The sequence below is a fragment of the Vombatus ursinus genome, unplaced genomic scaffold, assembly GCF_900497805.2.
Source record: "Vombatus ursinus unplaced genomic scaffold, bare-nosed wombat genome assembly UNPS02014794.1, whole genome shotgun sequence".
Taxonomy (NCBI): domain Eukaryota; kingdom Metazoa; phylum Chordata; class Mammalia; order Diprotodontia; family Vombatidae; genus Vombatus; species Vombatus ursinus.
The window spans coordinates 24,776,387-24,797,057 of record NW_020954572.1 but is presented as its reverse complement, the minus strand read 5'-3'; the positions used below and the strand labels follow the sequence as shown (position 1 = coordinate 24,797,057).

Genomic DNA, 20,671 nt, shown 5'->3' with positions numbered 1-20,671 from the left:
AGAGCCTAGCCAGCTCTTCCTAGATTTGCTTTTGACCTCGTTATTTCTTCAACTTCACATGCCTCATCTTTATATTTCCCATGTCCTTTGTCTCCTACACCTTTCAGTAGCTTAAATCAGAACTTTTTGGCACTCAGTGACTCACTTTTCACTTAGAAGGTAACAACTTTCGAAATTTCCCTCATGAAATTGACAGTACAGTTATCCCTTCCACAACGAGACTTTCCCCATAGCAGTTTCGATATATCTCAGGTCAGTATGAGAAATTAAATAGGAATTTTCTGGGAGTTTTGCAGAAGCCACAGATGACACTCAAAGGCTAGCAAATGACACAGAGCCACGACCAAATACTTAACCCGAATTTTACAATAAGGTACTGAAAACACCCCATAAAAGGAAAAGGAAAAAATTGGACTTCTCTGGTATAAAGGAGGGCCAAAAAATTTTATTTTTCAGATCATGGGGATACCAGGCTCCTAATCCCCATGATATGGAAGGGATAACTGTATTTGTAAAATTATACCGCAGTCTCCAAATATTTATGATTTTTTTTTCAGTTTTACTCTCTTTAGATAGAAAAGTTATATCCAAATGAGTTGAGGGACCATAATGCTTTGTAGCTCTATGCCTCCAACATGGCTCCTATGTTGTTTTGTGTATTTGAAATATATTCATATTCTTATTTTTTTAAATTAGTTTTTAATAAAAACTCCTTCTCTGCTCCCACGTAATCCATCAAACTATTTATATACAAAGATTATTCAACATCTTTCACAAGGTGATTGTAATCTTCATATTTACAGCATAGTTTATTTTCTGCCCCAAGCTGCTTAAATCCTATCCAAAAGTTATTTCTTCATACACATATTTTAGCAGTCTTAATTAAACCAAAGGTCTTTTCCTATGCTTTGCAGGCATCAAAATGTTCAACTATAACAACAGTAATATCTTACATCTCTTAACAACTGATTTAAATATTGTTCTTTGCACAAAAGATCTTTTTCTGCCCTTTTCTTAACTAAATTTTTCTGTATGAAAAGGGGCCTTGAAGGAACACTATATTACATCTATATAATCATAATTATAATTACTGTGGATGATAAGTTAGCTAGGAGGCCATTTAAATAAGCTGAGAAAGTGTTAAACTTTAGCAAGTATCAGAAATTTCTATTCTATGGTAATCAGTTATACAAGTACTTCTAGCTATATAAAAGCTGTACTCCTCCTTTTCTTAAGGAAGCAAGGTTTCCCAAAATCAGCACAGAATGCTGAGGTTCTCATTATAGCTGCTTTAATCCCACAGGACTGAGTACTATACTTACAAGTTTCAACTCAAGGAGCAACTTTCCAATTCAAACTACCCCCTCTATTTCTCCCTCTGTATCATGGCCACCATTTTCAGTCCAACATAAGCACAAATGCTTATATAGTTTTAAACTTAATCTCTTCCTTCAGAGCATCATAGAATATTATTTGGGGAGAGTAATAACTTGGGCAACATCTTTGCTATATATAGCAAAAGATTTTGTTCATTCTTGTATGAAGTGAAGCTTGTCTCCAGGAGTCTATGAACTTTTAAAAATGTCTGGATAACTTTGTCTTGGCTAGGCCACTGATCAGAAAAGTGGGTTGTGGTGGGGAGGAATACTGTTAAGAGAACATCAGAAATGGGGGGGGGGGTTCAGGGAGGAAATCTGTCAAACTTAATATTTAAATTGAATTTTTATACATTTGTAACTTTGCCATAGGAACATAGATTTAGGACTAGAAGAAACTTTCAAAGGCTGATCTGTCCAACCACCTCATTTCACAGATAAGGATATTAAGGCTAAAGAATACTAAGTGACTTGCCCAAGGTCATACAGGTAGTGAGTAGCAGAGTAGGATTCAAACACAAAACTGGACTTTCTAAACCTTTCTCTTCTGATAGAAAAACCAGGTTTAACCTGGAAGGTTTTTTTTTTTTTCTGAAAATAACCTGTGCCATTTGTGTTCACTATTACTCATCTGAATTTGACTTATTTTTAACTTTCCCCTAGGAGTCTGCACAGGATACAAAGAATGCTGAACTTGGGGTCAGAAGACCTGGTCTCAGATCCCACTTCTGTCACTTACCATCCATGTGGCCTGGGAAAATCCTTTAACTTCTTTGAGCCTTCTATTATGTGAAATGAGATAAATGAACTAAGTGGCCTCTTGGGTCCCTTTCAGCTCTAAAATCTATGACCCCTTGCTACTAAACAAAGACCACCGAGTCAAGACAAAGAACAAATGTGAAACACAACAAGGAATTGTGAAAAGACTCATTTCTGGCCCAACAGAAAATCAAGAATACTTTCTCATCTGGAGGGTTCCACCTTCCGCAGGAACCTGTATGTCACTCTAGACTAAGAGTACCACTCCACAGCTGAGGCTTCCCAAAGCAGTTGGTCAGTCAATAAACATTTATTAAGTGCTTTCTAAGTAAGTGCCAGGCACTGTGCCAAGATCCAGTAATACAAATAAAAAAAGACAGTTCCTGCCCTCAAGGAGCTTACTATACTAAAGTGGAAGACAAAGCACAAAAGAAAGCTGAAAAGGGGGTTGGGGGGCCCCCCAAGAGGGAAAGTATTTGGCTCTCGGGTGATGGAGTTGGGAGAAGTGAAGCAGGTAAGAAATGAAGAGATGGTTGGCCTGGGCCCCATTCTTAAATGAAGGCTAGAGGAGTTTTCCACCCCCCAATAAAAGGGAGAAGGACCCAGGGGCAGAGGGTACTAAGTTGCAGGGTTGAAGTGATCTTGCAGGACCACCCTCCTCTACATGATTCATGAGGTAGGGGTGTGTGTGTGGGGAGGGGGGAGTGGTCAGAACACTGGGCCTGGAGTCAGGAAGATCTAAGTTTAAATACAGCCTCAGCCACTACTAGTTGTGTGACCTGAGCAAGTCATTTAACCTCTATCTATAGTAATAGATGAAATTTACAGAATGCTGTAAGGTTTCAAAACATTATCCCAGAAAATACTCCCAACAACATTGTGAGGTAAATGATGTAAGCATTATTATCCCCATTTTACAGATGAAGAAGTTGTAAATTGCCCAAGGTTATTTAGATAGTAAGTGGATTCAATTCTAGGCAATTACTCCAAATATAGTGTTCTTTTCACTCCACTATATTGCCTTTCTGTGTGCGTCAGACATACGTATGAGGGAAGGTGGTAGAGGGCTTGTATGCAAAGCATGAAGAAGGACTGGGGAGGGGGGACAGGTCAGAAAAGGTATGAAAGGGGGGATTTGATGGGTGTGAGTAAAAACCAGGTAGAAGGGGTGGTAGAAGGGGAAATAAGTGGGATATGAGTTTTGGGGATAACTCGTGAAAAGAGATGGGGGAATTGTGAAGAGATTACGTGGGTTGATAGGAATACATTGTGAAAGAAGATGGTGGTGAATATGTGTGAAAGGGAAAGCACCTAGTACTGGAGATGGGGGAAAGGAGAAGGGACTGAAGGGTTGTTGTTGAAGCAGGTTTAGGTCAGGGTTATGGCAGGCAGAGAGAAGATTAAGAAAAGCCCAATTTCCTTTGTTTTCCCACCTATCTCACTTTTCCCCTAATACCTGTATAGGGACAATCTCATAGTCAATATGAGCTTATTTTGAATTCTAAGTGGGACCTTCCCAACTCCCATCTTTAGAGTCTCTATTTAAATTGTTTGGAACATCAGGATTTTGCAGGGAAAATGGGAAACGCTTTACTAATTTAATGTAGGACAAATGTTGGGAGCTCAACCCAGCCTCTTTCAGTTTTACTCCTGGGGTGAGATGTACATGAACCCCAAAAAGCATGATGGCGGCAGAAAGAAATTGAAAAGGTGGTCTAACTCCAAATGAGATAGTAGACTGGGCTAATGGAATGACAGGGAGGACAGAAACAGAGGGAGTTCAAAAGTCAGCTTTAAAATATTTAAGAGATTTTCCAGGTAACAGATTCTGGCTGGGCGTTACCAAAAGGTGCCTGCCATTAGGCTATGAGCTAAAACAGCTAACAGGCTCTTCCCCCAGACCAAGAGAAGCCAGCAGGGAATAGTAACAATTTAGCAAAGACCTAACCAGCAATTGGTTATAGAAGAGACAGCTAGGTGGTACAACAGCTAGGGTGCCAGTCCTAGAGTCTAGAAGACTCCTCTTCCTGAGTTCAAATCTAGCCTCAGTCACTTACTAGCTATGTGACTCTGGGCAAGTCACTCAACTCTTTTGCCTTAGTTCCTCATCTGTAAAATAAGCTGGAGAAGGAAATGGCAAAGCACTCCAGGATGTTTGCCAACAAACCCTAAATGGGGTCACGACTGAGGAACAACCCAGTAGTGGGCAGCAGAGAGCAGTTCAACAGAGATCAGCAGAGAGAATGTAGCTTGCCTGGTGATATCACAAGAGGACACTGGAAGTTCTAAAGGGAAACAAACAGCCATGTTGGTTGCCTGAATTTTTTCCATTTCTTATACAAGGGGGGAGGGGAACCAGCATTTAGTAAGCACCTACTACATGCTAGAAATAGTTCTAAGGGCTTTACCAATAATATCTTATTTGATGCTCACAGCAACCTTATGAGGTTGGTGCTGTTATGATCTACTCTCCCTCAGTGGTAATCAAGGGAGAGCACAGGCTGGTGGAATCTTTCTCACAACCTATTTTATGCTGTTGTTTGCTTTGAACTAATGTCTTCCAGTCAGTCAGCAAAAGAAGCACATTGGTGGGAATTTGTAAGCTTATGGTTCCGAACCCACAATGTTTGTTGGACTTAAGGTAACTCTCAGTGAACCATGTAAGAGGTGCCTATCCATCAACAAACATTTATTAAGCACCTATCATATGCCATGCATTGTACTAAGCCCCGGGGGTACAAAAGACAGTCCCTGCCTGTCTCACAATCCACTTGAGGTGCTGAACTATCAAGAGTCAAGAACTGACCCCAAACATCATGGAAATGTTAATGAAGAATAGATGAAAAGTAGCAAATTGCTTGGTGACTAGGTCTCCTTGGAAGGGGGTAAAGGAACAAATGGAACTCTTGATCAAATTCTATTTCACCAGGCTCTCTCCTATATTTACTGTAGGAAATCTTAAAAAAAAAATTTCTTTTCTTTGTGCTTCACAGAGAACTGTAATGGGTGGAAGCCTAACTTTTGCCCTAATTGAGTACAAGCATCTACCTGCTGCCAGAGGACTTTGTGTGCTGGTCTACTTTAAGAGAGGAGTGTCTTTTGAAGGCCACCACGATTCCCTAGGGGTCCTTCCTACCTGTAAAAGGGTTTATACCTTGGGCAAGGGCCAGCTAGTGAATATTAGAAGTGGATTTAGCCTGGAGATGAGAACCAGGTGCGATGTTCACAGTTGGAGGATTTCCAGGGCAACACTTTAGAAGGACAACAGCATGATTATAAGCCAATTCCTCCCTCTGCTAATTAAATCTCGTCTGCTGCTTACCCCTAGATTCCCTCTGCAGGACTGAACAAAGACAGCCCTGCAGAAATGAACAGTAACATTCTCTTCTGAGCAAGGTTTGTACTTGATGCTGTGGCAAAAAGTTACAGGGTCTGGGTTCAAACCCCAGCTCTACCACTGTGCCACTGGGCAAGTCATGGCTTTTACGGGTATCACTTTCCTCATCTGTAAATTGAGGGTTTAGAGGACCCTTAAAGACACTTCCAGGTCTAAATGTAAATTACATAAATTATATGCAGAAGAATATCGAGAATGTTCTCTTACAGGACAGCCGGGATCAGAGAAGGAAAGGAAATAAAACTTACTAGCTTTGGCACTGAAGCAGCCTTTTGTCCCTTTCACTCTTTTATTTACATATTGAACCTTCCTAGCTTACAGGAGAAGCAACCACCTGACTTGCAGAACCCCAGGCACATTCAGAAAGGCACTACACATACCCGGAGAGAACGATCTCCAGGAAGCTAGTCAGAAAGTTATAAACTGTGGAGATTAATTTCCCAAGTCTAGATAATGTATAAACTTCCTAGGTACTGAAGGTGATAATGGAATTAATGGAGTGAAGAGCAGGATGGAGGGCCTCTAGCACGACATCAGGTTTCTCTGCATAAACTTTTTGGAATGAATGCAAGCATTGTGCTGTAACAATATCAACGCCACGGCTCCCTATCCAATAATCAGTCTTCCAACATTTGGATCCGTTTATGCGATAGGGGTATCTCCTGTATTGCAGTTATGCAACCTCATTCTTGCAGCGCCAGTTACTTCCTGTACTTCTAACTGTGCCAGATTCACGCAACCCGCCCAACGTAGGCTTCAATGAACTGCCCAGTTCTCCATTAAGAACCACTTTAACCTTCTGGGATGAATGCTCGGTACCGATATTCCTAGCGTTGCAACAACCACCAGAGTTCCTGTGTCCTGGGGGATTGAAACACTTAGAATGGCAACCCGAAGCTGGGGAAGTGGGGGGAGAGGGGCTTACAAGCAATGCTACCCCAACAACAGTAGGCGGCGCTGTTTGCATGGTCCCTCCCTCTCGCCCCCACCAATTGGGGATAAACTCAAGCCAGTTCCGTTCCTAGTGCTATTAGAAAAAAGCAGGGAGGAGAGAAGGGGGGGGCCCTAATCTACTGAATAGTTTAGCTCTCCCCTTTATGCCGCAGGAAGTTATGTCTTGCTCCCCAAACAGCCTGGAACTTCCACATGGAGTGGCAACGTGCTGCAACAATGCACACCCTCCAGCACCTCCCAGTGCATGGAACTACTCCCCCCTTCCCTCCCTCCCTCCTCCGAGTGCCAAGAGTTTGGAGCGCGCGCATGCACACACATACACACATACACACGAGGAGTGGGCTATCCAATATATCCCTCCGCCCCCCTTTCCCCCTTAAGTGACTTGACAACGATTTGAGAAATGAAAGGAGGAGGGAACTACTTTGCTGAAACTTGCTCGGCAGCGCACGGCTGCGGGCTGCAGTGATTCTCCCAGAGGCTCAGGTTCTCCTTTCTCCTCCCCACCCTCCCCCGTACCCCCTCTCTCTCTTTTCTCGCCCGCCCTACACCACTTCGGGGCTCCAGCTTTTCGCTTGCCTCCCCACCTCCCAAACTCCTCTCCCGGGACGAGCACGCAGCCACGAGGGAAGTCGCGAGGGACTACTTCTCGGCCATCGTCCCCCACCGGGGGGCCTCGGGGAGTCAGGCTCCTCGCCGGCCGCGGCCGCAGCTGCGGAAGGAGCGGGCGGCGTGCGTGCTTCCGCCGCCTCCCCTCCTTTCCCCTCCCCTCCGGTGATTCCCCCTTGCCCTCCCCCCGCCCCCCGCCAGCCTCTCGTCCCCGCCCCCCTCTCCCGAGTGAGAGAGAGGGAGCTCGTCCATGGAACCACTGCTGAGCACTGGCTCGGACCGCCCCCGATTCCCATTCCTCTCAGACTCCTAACTCGGACCGGGTGCCCCGTGAGGGGGGCCCTCGTCGGCGCCCCCCTCCTTTCGCCCCTCGCTCTCCCCCGCCCCGCGCTGGGTGGGGGCGCTTCACCCTCGTTGCCTCCCTCCCCCCACTCTCGCTCACACTCCCAGACGCACTCACCGCCCCGTGCTCCCCCCCACCCCCCGGCACTGGAGGAGTCCCCGCCGCTGGATCGTGTCTAGAGGAATCCGCCGCCGCCGTCGCGGGGACCCCGGCTCACTCTGCCCTGCCCTGCCCTGCAGCCCCCGGAGGAGCGAAGCCGCCGCCGCCGCCGCCCGGAGAGGCGGGCGATGGTGGGGTGGGCTCGCCTCTGCCGCGCGGAGCCCGAGCTCGGCAGCCCGCGTGCCTGAGCGAGACTCGCGCCGCGGAACCGGCGCCACTTGTGACCCCCGGAACGGGCGGCGGGCAGCGAGGTCGGCAGCCGACACCGACTCCGACACCGCCACCGCCACCGCCACCGCCGAGATTGTGGCCACGGCCGCCGCCCCCCCGCGGGGCGGCCGGGGTTCCCGGGAGGGGAGGAGGGGGGGGCCGCTCCAGGGGAGGTGTCCACCATGGTGAGGTCCCTGACCCGCTCCTCCCGCGCCCCCCCGGCCGCCGCCTCCGGCCCCTCGGTGCTGCCGCCGCCGCCGCTGCTGCCGCTCCTGCTCCGCCTCCTGCCGCCGCCGCTGCTGCTGCTGCTTCTCCATCTCCAGATCGGATCGCGGTGAGGGAAAAATGAGCGAGGAGACGGCGACTTCTGACCACGAGTAAGCGAGCCCCTTCTGACCCCGGCCCCTGGAGCCCCAGTGAAGGCTGCCTGCCCACCTGCACCCCCCGAGAGTTTGGGGCTGGGGGGGCGTGTTGGGGAGATTGGATGGGGGGGAGAGGACATTCCCCCCAACCCTACCCCCATGCCTTCCCTGTGAACTGGTTTCCTTTTGGGGGACTGGGGAGGTTGTCTTGACTTTTGAGGTAAGGGTCCTCTCAGCCCCACCACGAGAATGTATGAGTTGGGATGCTTTGAGAGGTGAGGTTGAAATGCATGGAAGGACTGGTCTGTTTCCTCACTCCCCCCTCCAAGCACACCGACACGCACACATCTAGAACATTCATCCTTTTCCCTTTATAGCTATTTCACATGGAAACTCATGTGTGGGAGCACCATCCTGCAGCAAACTGCTCCTCAATCTTAATTGGATGAGTCAGTGACTAAATACAGATTAAGTCGTTACCCCCCTTTTTTTTCTTAAGATCCACCTATAAGGTACTTTTAAAAAAGTGGGGGTGGGGAGAGATGCTGAACAATTTTAGGATGAAGTAAGAGTAAAGACAAAACAGGAAGGGATCTATTGGGGCTATTTCGTCTATGTTTTAGACTTAGATTTTATAACTCTATCAATGAGATGGACTCCAGGATTATTTTTCTTTGAATGGTATCCCTTCAGGACATTCTTGTCAGCAGACCTAAAAGGAAGCACGAATGGTTTAACAATATTTACACTGCTGAACATGTCGATGATCTCATTCATTAACTTTTCTTTACAAGCTATCGTGGGTTAAGGCTGTACTTATTTGGTCACTTCTGTTTGCCAAAGTAGTATTTTTGACATTTAAATCTTTTAACAACTGATGCATGGCGATTTGGTGATTCAGTGAAGAGATAGAATTTTTTTTTTGTTGGGGACTGAAAATTCTCTGAGAAATTTTATCATCTCTTCACTAATTTTAGAAGTTCACTTTTTGCCTATTTTTTTAGTTCAATTTTTGTTTTGTTTTCAGGCGGAAGAAATAATAGGGTGGGAGAATTGTCATTAAGACAGATTCCTTTAAATAAAATACACATTCCTCAGCACAAACCTCTTGGAGAGAGGATTCTCAAGCTCCTAAAAACCTTGAGGCCTGTAAAGCACGAAATAGCTTGAGAAATAGCAAGCAGCAGTCTGGAGGAAAAAAAAAAAGCTCCCGCTTCTGCTTAGCGGGTGTAGAAGGTGGACTGCTGCAGTGTCGGTGCAGCCAAGAAGCAGAAGTCGCCGCCATGTTCTCTTCGTCTCTTTTTGTGAATCGCTCTTATTTGCATAGCACAATCTTCATTCATAAAAAGTAATTAAACCACCACCACCTTGGACGTTCTGAAAGCATTTGTCAGGGAAATAAGTACGAGTTTTCTGGGTGTGTGTCTCCAAGAAAACATCTGAATTGAAGAAGTAAAGAGAATTTGAAATTTTAGGTCAAATTAAAAAAAAAACCACACACACAGACACACACACAAAACAACCACCCCTGTTCACTGCATGTTGACACAGTTATGTGGGAAATATCAGTTCGGGGAGGTGCTGGCATCACGTGATCTACTCCATTCATAAAATACCTGGCTGTCCATTCACAGTGCAGTGCACTGTCTCTCAGCCTTCAGCAGATTAGACCTGTTTTGTGAGAGACTCAAAAGATCTTTTTCAGGGAATGCTTCTGGAGGAAAACCATCGAGCTACCCAAAGAGGGTTTTTTTTTGGTGTTGGGGGGTCTCCACACAAGCAATTTAAATTAAAACGTCGAATTGCATTTTAGGAAAGGGGAAAGACTTTTTACTAAACCAAGGCCATATTTTTAGATGAAAAAATAATTTCCTTTTTGGCAATAGCTAACAGAAAAGCAAGTCATAGAATTTAGATTGACATAAATGTATCTCTAGTAATGAAAATAGGAATTCTTTTTTGGTATCCTGAGGACAAGTGGAAAGCATAAATATAGTGTATTAATGGGTTGGTCATATTAATACTGACAGTTCATGTAAGCTAATGAATATTCGCAATTGTTTAATCTTATTTCAATATTTGAAGTATTTTGAATTAAAAATAATTTGACCTTTAAATTTGAAATATTTAGGTACTAAGTATTTAACATTAAATATTTAAAAATATTTAAGCCATGTAATAGAAGAATATTTAGAAGTTTCATCATATGTATTAAGTCTTAGAATAATGCTTTTGCAAACTTGTCTAGGTCTATAACTAATGGACTGTTCTTTAGGACCATGTAATGATACTGATGTTAATAAGACAGAAATGACACTCTGTCCTTTCGTATTAAAATGAAAAAGATATGCTATATTTTGATAATAAACCTGGAGGTTTTGTATTTTGCTTTAGAAAAGGATGTATGCTTCAAGTAATTACTTTTCTCCTAGACAGTAACATTGAGTGGCAATGAATAATGTTAGTTGTGATATTCAGTTTTCTAGAACCCATTTTATACTCAAGTAATCTAATTGAAAAGTTGTAGGTTATCTTTTACTTAAAAGAGCATATTTAAATGACTAAATGATAATAGTATTATGCTCTACTTGTAAATAAGGAAAAAAAACAATTAGGCATAAGGCAAAATTAAAAAGTGTTTAAGGCCTTGCTGTTTTGTTTAAAAAGAAGAACAAAACACTGCCTTGAAACATAGATTTAATTATTTGTGGGAACTTAAATAGGTGTTTAGCCAACAAGGCCAGGGATTTAATTACAATAGGAAACCATGCACTTAGAATTTTTTCCTTTTTTCCTAGATCTCAGCTTAACAAGGTGAGGAAAAACCCCTTATCACTGGGAAACCATTAAGCCTCTCTAGTAAGAATAGTGCTAGGTTGTAGTCAAGGCCTCTAAAGGCCTCATTCTGCAGTTCTTTCATCAGATATACCATGCTTCTTCAATTTGGAGTTGTGTCTCTAGGAAAGGATTGGTTATTTTAAAAATTATTAATTATTGAGTATTTACTGTATACATAAAGCATTGTGTTTATAGCAAACCAGATTTAAGAGAAAAAGATTACATTGAGGAAATAAGAATGAAAACTACATTTGTTATCTTAGATTATGCCTTTTTATTATAATCACCCCTAAAATTTAGCTTTCTGATTTTTCTTAATGAATGATAAGTAGAAGCCTGTAATGGTGTGTGTAAATGAATGCTATGGAATAAAACATGGCAGTTTTTCTCAATAGAGATTAAGGTTGAAGTACTTGAAGCACTAGAAAAATCTACCCACATAAAAAATAACAAGTTGATAAACATTAATTTTAAGGAAATTATTTAAAGTAACAACATTCAGAAGTAAAATGTTTTGCTAATTCACTTAGCAAATTCTGTTTTGATTTCCTGATTAAAGTATGTTAGGTAATATTTAAGCTTTGCCACTGGATAGGATACATTTTCCCTGTTTTTGTCATTTTAGTGTTCATAGGATAGATTTTTTTCAAAAATCAGCTGGAATGTTAAGCATTAGATTATCTGATATATTATAGCCAAGAGCAATGTAGTCTTGCTAGTCCTACATTTCCTTTGATAAAAGAAAATCTATGGAAGTTTCATAATCTGAGCATTATTTGCGATTGATTAGAATTAAGTTTCCCAATATAATGTACTTGATAGTCTAATATAAGTAGCTTGAACCGTGTTTTCTAAAGCAAACATTTTACTTGAGGCATTATTGTGGTTTGGAAAGAAAATACTGGATTTGGATTCAGAGTACCTTAGCACTGCCATTTAATAACTGTGTGACCTTAGAGAAGACCTGTGACTTTGCTGAGTCTCAGTTTCTTCATCTCTTTGATGAGGGGGTTGGCCTGAATGACCTCTAAAGTTCCTACCAACTCTAGATATATACTCCTATGTTCTCTTAATGATTGTGCATTTTATGGCAGAAAAAAAATGTTTTCCTTTGGAGGGTGTGAAGAGTAACTGAAATCTCTGGGGAATATTTAGTGATAAATTGTCATTAAATTATTGCCAATTTCAATTCATATTTTTCTAGTTTATTATAAGGTATATTTTGAAACTTGCTACAATTCACTTTTCTGTGTATCCAGTTTGCATTTTCACATGCATAAAATGGTCACTATCAAGGTTTCAAACTTAGTTGATTGATTCTGTTGTTATATTAGGTAGCATTGTGCCCGGTTCTGGGAACAAATGCTTGATTCCCAACACTTGGGTAGGGATATAGAGTCTTAGAAAAACTTCTACTTAATTTAAACATAATTTTACAAGAAAGATCATCTTGTGATTTAGACCAAAAATGTTTTTTTTTCCTATATTTTGCCTCTGTAGAGCTGTCTTTTATCAGTAACGGAGAGCCTGTATAATGGTCTGCCCATTCTCTGATAAAAAATAACTTGCCCGCCGCCCCAAAAAAAAGTCCACCAAAACCATTTGTCAGGTAAAATTGTAATAACTAGGCATGTACTGGATATCCTTGGACTAGGACAAAAAATGATGAGCTGCTTCCCACATAGAGCAAAAGATAGAGCTCTCTTCCTGCCTGTCTCTTGCACACCCAAACTTTGTATAATGAGTTGACAGCTATGTCTAAAAACTGAGTGTATCACTTCCAAGACTTTTTTTTTTTTAGAGCTTCCAAATTACAGGAGATTGCAGGTGGATAGGAAAATTAGAATTGCTTAATTATTTGGACTGCTCAGAGAAGAGGGAGAGGTTAGTAGGTTTGACAATTTAAAGGCTACCAATTGTTAGTAACCAAAAAATCAAAGCCAGAGAAAAAGGACTGATATTTTAATTCCAATCATCTATAGCTTCAGTAGACCTGAAATTTGTTAAGCTTTTTTCAGTTTGGGATTGTATAGGGGAACTCTTCCTCTGGTCCCTATAATAATAAAATGTTATATCTGAAAAGTAAGTGGTATTGTATTGCTCACTGAGCCCAACCCTTTGAGCTCACACAGCTGACTATTGGCATAAAATATACCTGATTGTCCCATTGACAATTCCTTGATACTTCAGTGATTTGATAGGTAGTTTGGAAAGTGCACTTAACATTCAAGAGATCTGGGTTCAAATTCTGGCTCTGGTGCTGCTTAATTCTATTACTATGAATGGGCAAGTTGTTTTTCCTCTCTAAACCTCAGTTTCCTCATCTGTAAATTGAGGTTAATAGTACTTACTCTACATACTTCAGAAGAGCTGTTTTAAAGAAAGCACTTGGTAAACCTTAAAATACTAGTTTATATATATATGTAAAATTATTTTAAAGATATTAATTTAACTATTTAGTTTATTGAGAAAACTGTTGATATGTTTTTTGGAACAAGTTAGTACCTAATATAGTGCTGGGCACTAATAATTTTTTTTTTTTTTTTTTTTTTTTGGCTAGGCAATGGGGTGAAATGACTTGCCCAGGGTCACATAGCTAGTAAGTGTCAAGTGTTTGAGGCCAGATTTGAACTCAGGTCCTCCTGATTCCAGATCTGGTGCTCTATCCACCATGCCCCCTAGCTGCTTCATACTAATAAATTTTTATTTGCAATAGATTTTAATTGGTCTCCCTCTGCCTCCTATCTCCCTTCTCCAATCCCATACTTGCCCAAATCATTAGGTCTGACCAGGTGCTCAAAAGACAGCAGCTAGGTGGCGGAATGGATAGAGCTCAGGCTGAATTCAGATGCAGCTTCTGATACTCAGTAGCTGTGTGACCCTGGGCAAAAATCACTTAACCTATTTGACTCTGTTTCCTCAACTGTAAAATGGGGATAATAATAGCATCTACCTTACGGGGCTGTTGGGAGAAGCGAATGAGATAATGCTTGTAAAATTGCTTAGCACAGTGCCTGGTACATAGTAGGTGCTATATAAGTATTTATTCCCTTACCCTTCAGTGTCTTCCAAATGTCTCTAGGACAAGAGTTCTTAACTTGAAGTCTGTGAAACCCCAAGGGGGGCCATTTTAGGGGCCCATGAACTTGGATAGGAACAGTGACATCTTAATTTTTTTAATAACCTCTGACTGAAATTTAGCATTCCCTTTACTTAAAACATTATTCTGAGGAATCCATAGGTTTCACCAAATTGCCAGAGGGATCCATGATACAAAAAAGGTTAAGAACCCTTGCTCTAAGGATAAACTAGACTCTTTTGTTGTTTAAAGTAGAGACTGGCTCAACTCTGACTTTAGTGTACAATGTTCTACTCTTTGTTTCCTCTTCTCCTGCTCCTTTACCTTTTGTTTTCCTTATACATGTGCTCCTTAGGACAGGGACTTTCATTTTTCTTTGTATCCCCAGCATCCAGCATAGTGCCTGACCCAGAGTGGGGTTTAATTGATGGATACATTTGCTCCTTTAATTGTTCAGGAAGTTGGGCAAATTTAACACAAGCAGAAATGTAATAATTTGATTGAATAACTCATTTGAAGTTAAAGACTGAGCTAAATATGGGAAAAATTAAGGTTTATAATTAAAATTTGGGGCTTTGAGACCTGATCTTTTGGACTTAGCCACATATGAATATATATTGCATTGGTTATATGTTACAAACGGAGAACTATCCAGCATTATGAATGTAATTACTGGCTTGAAAGAAGATGAATAAGAGTTGAATAAGTGCGCAGGAGGAGCTGTTAATTGTAAATACCAACTGAGCAGTTCTGAGAAGAATCTATTAACATTAAACCAGTTTCCATACTTCACTTATAGCCACCAAGTAAAACAATCAGAAAAAATATTTTTACTTTTTCTGCAGTTCACTTTTTCTGAATTGCTTAGTTTATCTGTGCAATTCATAGTAATTGATCCAGTAAGAGAGTTGTACATTTAATTCTTAAAAAATCAAGCTTGATAGCTAGAGACATGAACTTTTTCTACTGTATTTCACTTTAGTACTACATTGAAAAATATTTTACTTTTAAGTGTGTGTCATTTAATGTCATGTATGTATGTCAATTAATTTTAAAAAACAGTAATTTACATTAATATAGTGCCTTAAAATTTTACGAAATATTTTCTGCAGCAATCCTGTAAAGTTTGATAGTGCACGCATTAACCATATTTTAAAGATGAGGAAACTGAAACTCAGAATGAATGCTTCTTCTATGGAGACATCAAGGGAGTGTTCGAAATGAGATTTTAATCCAAGCCCCCTAAATTTGGTGTTCTTTCCCATATCATACCTTCAATTAAAAGTTAATAAGGTCCTTTTTTGGGTACCGCTGGAACTGTTTTCCTCACCCTCAAATTATAGGAGCACAAAACTATTTATTTCAACAAATATTTATTAAGTAAGCATATACAATGTAGAAGGTACTTATTGGGTGCTAGAAATCCAGATAGAGATATAACAAAGCCTGTGATCCAAGATCATGGACTAACGAAGGACCTGCAGTCTAACTAGAGTTATGTTTATTTTTAATATTTTTTCTTACATTTTGAGTTCCAATTTTCCTCCTTCCAATCTCCCTCCCACTCATTGAAAAGGCAAGTAATAAATATGCTGTCAATTGTACATGTGAAGTCATGTAAAACAGTTATAGTTTTAAAAAAAAAGAATGTAATTTAACATTGAATCATTGGCCTAGGAACTAAATTGAGATAAACTGAATCTAAAAGAAAAATGATATTTCTATATTCCTGTCATATGGGCCATATTTTTCTTTGGGTTTCTGAAACTTATGTTCCATATATCATCTCTGTTCCTGATTTAGTAGGAATAACTGATGAAAATTTTCTTGTGAATATTTTTTTTTAAACATTCTGCAAGGCTTTCTGTATTAAAATATTAAATGTCCTTCCTCCACCAGTTCTTTTCATAAAACCTTAGAGCAGGGGCATCCAGTTCAATGCATGCTTGGACAAGAATCCATCCCATCTGCAATATACCTTACAAATGGTTATCAGGTCTTTGTTTAAAGACCTCCATTGAGGGGGAACATTCACTCATGGTCCTCGATTTGAGTAACCCATTATTTCCAGAGGCAGTCTGTTATATTTTTTGGACACTTGTAATTTTTAAGTTCTTCCTCAAGTTAAGCTTAAATTTGCTTCTTTGCAACTTGCATCCATTGTTCTTACTTCTACTGAGCAGAATAAGTCTAATTCCTGTTCTACATGACAGCCCTTTAAATACTTGAAGACAGCTATCATTTCTCCCCCCAAAAGTTTAATCTACTCTAGGCTAAATATCCCCAGTTTATTCTCCCAACCCTCATGTGAGCATGATCTTGAGACCTTTCACTGTTTGGCCCTTCACCTTATCATAAGTCTTCCTAAATGTGCCCAGAACTGAACAAAACATTCCAAATGTGGTCTAATGAGAACAGTATAATAGAACTATCTCTGTCCTCTTGGACACTATGCTTCTTTTAATGCAGCTTATAAATTGCACGAGCTTTTTTGTCTACATTATCACTCTGTTGACTTTTATTGAGCTTGCAGAGTACTAAAACTTGTTATTTTTTTACACAAACTGCTATCTAGCCATCCCTTCCCAAATTTCTTCTTGTGAGACTGATATTTTTAACCCCAAGTGTACCCAGAAGACAGTTTCAGAGAGAAGCCTAGAAAGACTTGTATGAACTGAAACAGTGAAGTGAGAAGAATCAGAATAATTTCTACAGTAACTACAACATTGTAAAGACAAATAACTTCAGAAGACTTAACTCTTTAGCAACACAGGGACTGACAGTGATCCCAGAAGAGCCATTTTGAAATATGTTGCCTACCTGCTGACAAGTGATGGACTCAGGATGCAGATAGAGATTTGTGTTTTGGATATGGCCAATTTGAGACATTCCTAGTTTGGGGAATTGTTTTGTTTGACTGTGCATACTTATTACAAGGATCTTGCTTTTCTTTTTTCAATAGGGGGATAAATGGGAGGGAGAAATTTTTTTTTTAAATTTTCTTAAAAATTAAATAAAATTTTTAAAAAATTGTCCAGAGGACACAATTAGGAGTGGAAGTTGTCGACAAGCAGTTTTAGGTTTGATATAAGGAAAAGCTGGATTATGGAGAAAGCAAGGAAGTTACAGAAAATTATCTACTTTTGCTTTATTGACTATGCTAAAGCCTTTGACTGTGTGGATCATAACAAATTGTAGCAAGTCCTCAAAAAGATGGGAGTACCAGATCATCTTACTTGTTTCCTGAGGAACTTTGTATGTGGGCCAAGAAGCAACTTAGACCCAAACATGATCGTTTTAAGATTGAAAAAGGAGCGTGACAAGGCTGTATATTGTCACTTTATTTATTTAACTTATATGCAGAGTACATCATAGGAAATGCCAGGCTGGATGAATCCAAAGCTGGAATTAAGGTTGCCAGGAGAAATGTCAACAATCTCAGATACACAGTTGATACCACTCTGATGGCAGAAAGTGAAGAAGAATTAAGAAGCTTCTTGATGAGGTTGAAAGAGGAGAGTTTAAAAGCTGGCTTGAAGCTTAACATCAAAAAAACTAAGATCTTGGTAAGTGGTCCCATCACTTTTGGCAAACAGAGGGAGAAGAAATGGAAGCAGTGACAGATTTTATAGTCTTGGGCTCAAAGATCACTGCAGAGGGTGACTGCAACCATGAAATTAAAAGACCTTCTTTAGAAGGAGAGCTATAGCAAATCTGGATAGCATACTAAAAAGCAGAGACACCTGGCCAACAAAGATCAAAAGTACGATTTTTCCAGTAGCAATGTATGGCTGTGAGAGTTAGATTGTGAGGAAAGCTGAGCACTACAGAATTGACACTTCCAAATTTTGGTGCTGGAGAAGACTTTTGAGAGTCCCTTGGACAGCAAGGAGATCAAATCAGTGAATACTTAAATTAATTCAGGCTATTCACTGAAAGGTCAAATGCTGAAGCTGAAGCTTAGATACTTTGGCTACATAATGAGAAGACAAAACTCATCAGAAAAGACCCTGATGTTGAGAAAGATTGAAGGCAAAAGGAAAAGGGGATGGCAGAGGATATGATGGATAGATAGTGTCATAGACACAAGAAACATGAACTTGGATAGTCTTTGAGAGATAGCGGAGGATAGAAGGGCCTGACATGCTGTGGTCCATGGAATCAGGAGAGTCAGACACGACTGAACAAAAACAACAAGGAAAAGCTTACTTTTCTAACAGATACCAAAAGTGGAATGGGCTGCCTTGAGAAATGGGTTTCCCTGATACTGGTCCTTAAGGAAAGACTCGATGATCACTTGTCTGGCATGATATAGGAGGATATTCCTCTACAGGTATGGGTTGAACTAGATTAGATGCCTTTTAGGTCCCTTCTAACTATGAAATTCTGCAGTTCTGTGATTTATACTTATTCAATTTTGTCTTATTTGATTTAGCCTAATGTTCTACAACATAATTATCTCTTTGGATCCTGCCTCTTTGATCCAGTTTGTTAGCTATCTACCTAGTTTGTCTTACAAATTTGAAAAACACTTTTTTTTCTGTCCCTTTTTCCATGCCATTGAAACATTAAATAGTAGTACAGGACCAAGTGCAAGACTAGAGCCTTCCTTCAAAGGTTGATTCATTTGTACATTTATTAAATGCCTGCTACGTACTAACCTCTGGAATAACAGAGACAAAAATAAGTCTGCTTCCTAGTTTGGAAAAGTGGGTAGTTTCAGATCTCATTTAGAGAAAGATGAGTCTTTTCATGGGAGTAACACTACCAATTAAGATTGCTTTGAATATAGTCACTAAAGACTTGTCAGGGTTATAGCCTTTTTTGCAAATGTAGGTGTAAATGGGACCATTTCTTTGTTCTTTCCCAGTGGGCTAGATGAAATTAGGCTGTGGATAAGATTTAGCTCATAGGTTTGAGGTACCCCATCCTAAATTTGGGCTGAATGCATTGAATGGTCGTTAAGAACCTTATAATACTATTAATTTTTAGAGAACTGCTTTAATAAAATTTATGACCTCTTCACTACAGATGGTACATTAGTACTTGTAGTGATTGATAACATAGTCCTTTCATTCAGAAACTATATATTTTGACGAATAAGAATTATCTGTAAGAAAAACCTATTATGAAGTGCCTTTAAAGTTCTGTATAAATCAAAGGCTTCTTTAGGGTAGATTTTTAAAAATTGTGTTATATATGAATATATAGTATATGAAAATAGGATTCTCTAGTTTAAATATTAAAATTGAATGTTTTCCTATTTGAAGAATTAGATACATTCAAAAATATCATGGCATCTTGAACTAGAGATGATAACTTAAATGCAAATTGTGCTGGATTTCTGGCTTGTCATTAATGCTCTGTGACTAAGATAAGGTATCAAACCGATCATTAGAAATGGACCCAGTTCCTCTAACTACTGCTACCTGAGTGATTGACTTTGGGTATTAGATTAGGTGAGGGATTGGAAATCAGTTTGACTTGCCAGTTCTTTCATAATAACAAGTTTCTTCTTATTAGTATAATTAATATGGAACACACATAAAAGGTACCCCTAGCCTTGGAGAGAAATACATTTTAGGCTTAGAAACCCATTCTTTGCCTACTCATTCCTTACTGCCCAAAGCAGTGAGCTGTCATTAGGTTGTCCCACTTCGGCTCCATAACCTTAGTCATTGACCTGATTCCTTGCTGTTGGCAAACTTCCGGTCTGCCTTATTTCCTCAAGGCTGGACTCCTTCCTTCCTATCCTTTCGACTTGCCAACCCCCCCCCCCCCCCCCATTCAGCTTTTGCTTAAGTGCTGTTGAAAGACATGGTAGTACTGGCTGAGTCCCCTACACATTTGTATCTAATCTTAACTGGATTCTCACTACTTTTTAGTAATCTTTTTACTCTTCTCTGATTGACTTTTTTTTCTCTGATTGACTTTTTATCATGTTTACCACAGTGAATATTTCAGATACTCTTTCAACTACCTTTTCTCAGCAGAGAACCTCTGTTCATTTTAAAGTGGCCCTTCTTGCCAATACCAGTCTCTCTATTTGTGCTCTTGATTTCTTTCCTTCTGGGAGCTTGCCCCTTCAATTATCAAACTAGCTCTACTCCCTGTTTATCCCCTGACTCTTTCCTGACACCTAAAAATATCCCCAGATCTATCCCATCTGTGAAATACCTTCATTTGCCTTCTCTCTCCTCAAGCTGTCATCCTATACTTTTCCCTTTCACAGCCAAACTCCTAGAAAAATCTCACTTTTTGACCCCTTGAAATCTGGCTTCACTTCCTGTTTCTTGACAGAAACTGCTTTTAGTAACAACTCCCTTTTAATTGTTAAATTCAGGGGCCTATGCTTAGTCATCCTTCTTGTCTTCTCAGCAGCTTTTGACACTGTTGACTATTTTTTTCCTCCTGGACACTTTTCCCAGGGTCTTATGTTACTGGCTGTTCTGGTTCTACTTCTGTTTGACCACTCCTCAGTGCCCTTTGCTGGATCACCATCCATGTGCCATGGTTTGGGCATATTGTAAGGCTGTGTCCTAGGCCATTTTTTCCCTTCCCTCTTTTTTCTTTTCGTGGTGATCT

General features: G+C 40.4%; 1 protein-coding gene across 1 annotated transcript in view; it reads left to right on the top strand.

The window, feature by feature from the left end:
* The first annotated feature begins 8,079 nt into the window (after window positions 1–8,079).
* SPRED1 (sprouty related EVH1 domain containing 1) overlaps window positions 8,080–20,671 on the top strand; it is a 146,777-nt gene continuing 134,185 nt past the window's right edge. Inside the window, exon 1 of the mRNA XM_027870014.1 lies at window positions 8,080–8,184. Within this exon, the coding sequence (XP_027725815.1) occupies window positions 8,153–8,184 (32 nt within the window). The 5' untranslated portion in view covers window positions 8,080–8,152. The remainder of the gene's footprint in view (window positions 8,185–20,671) is intronic.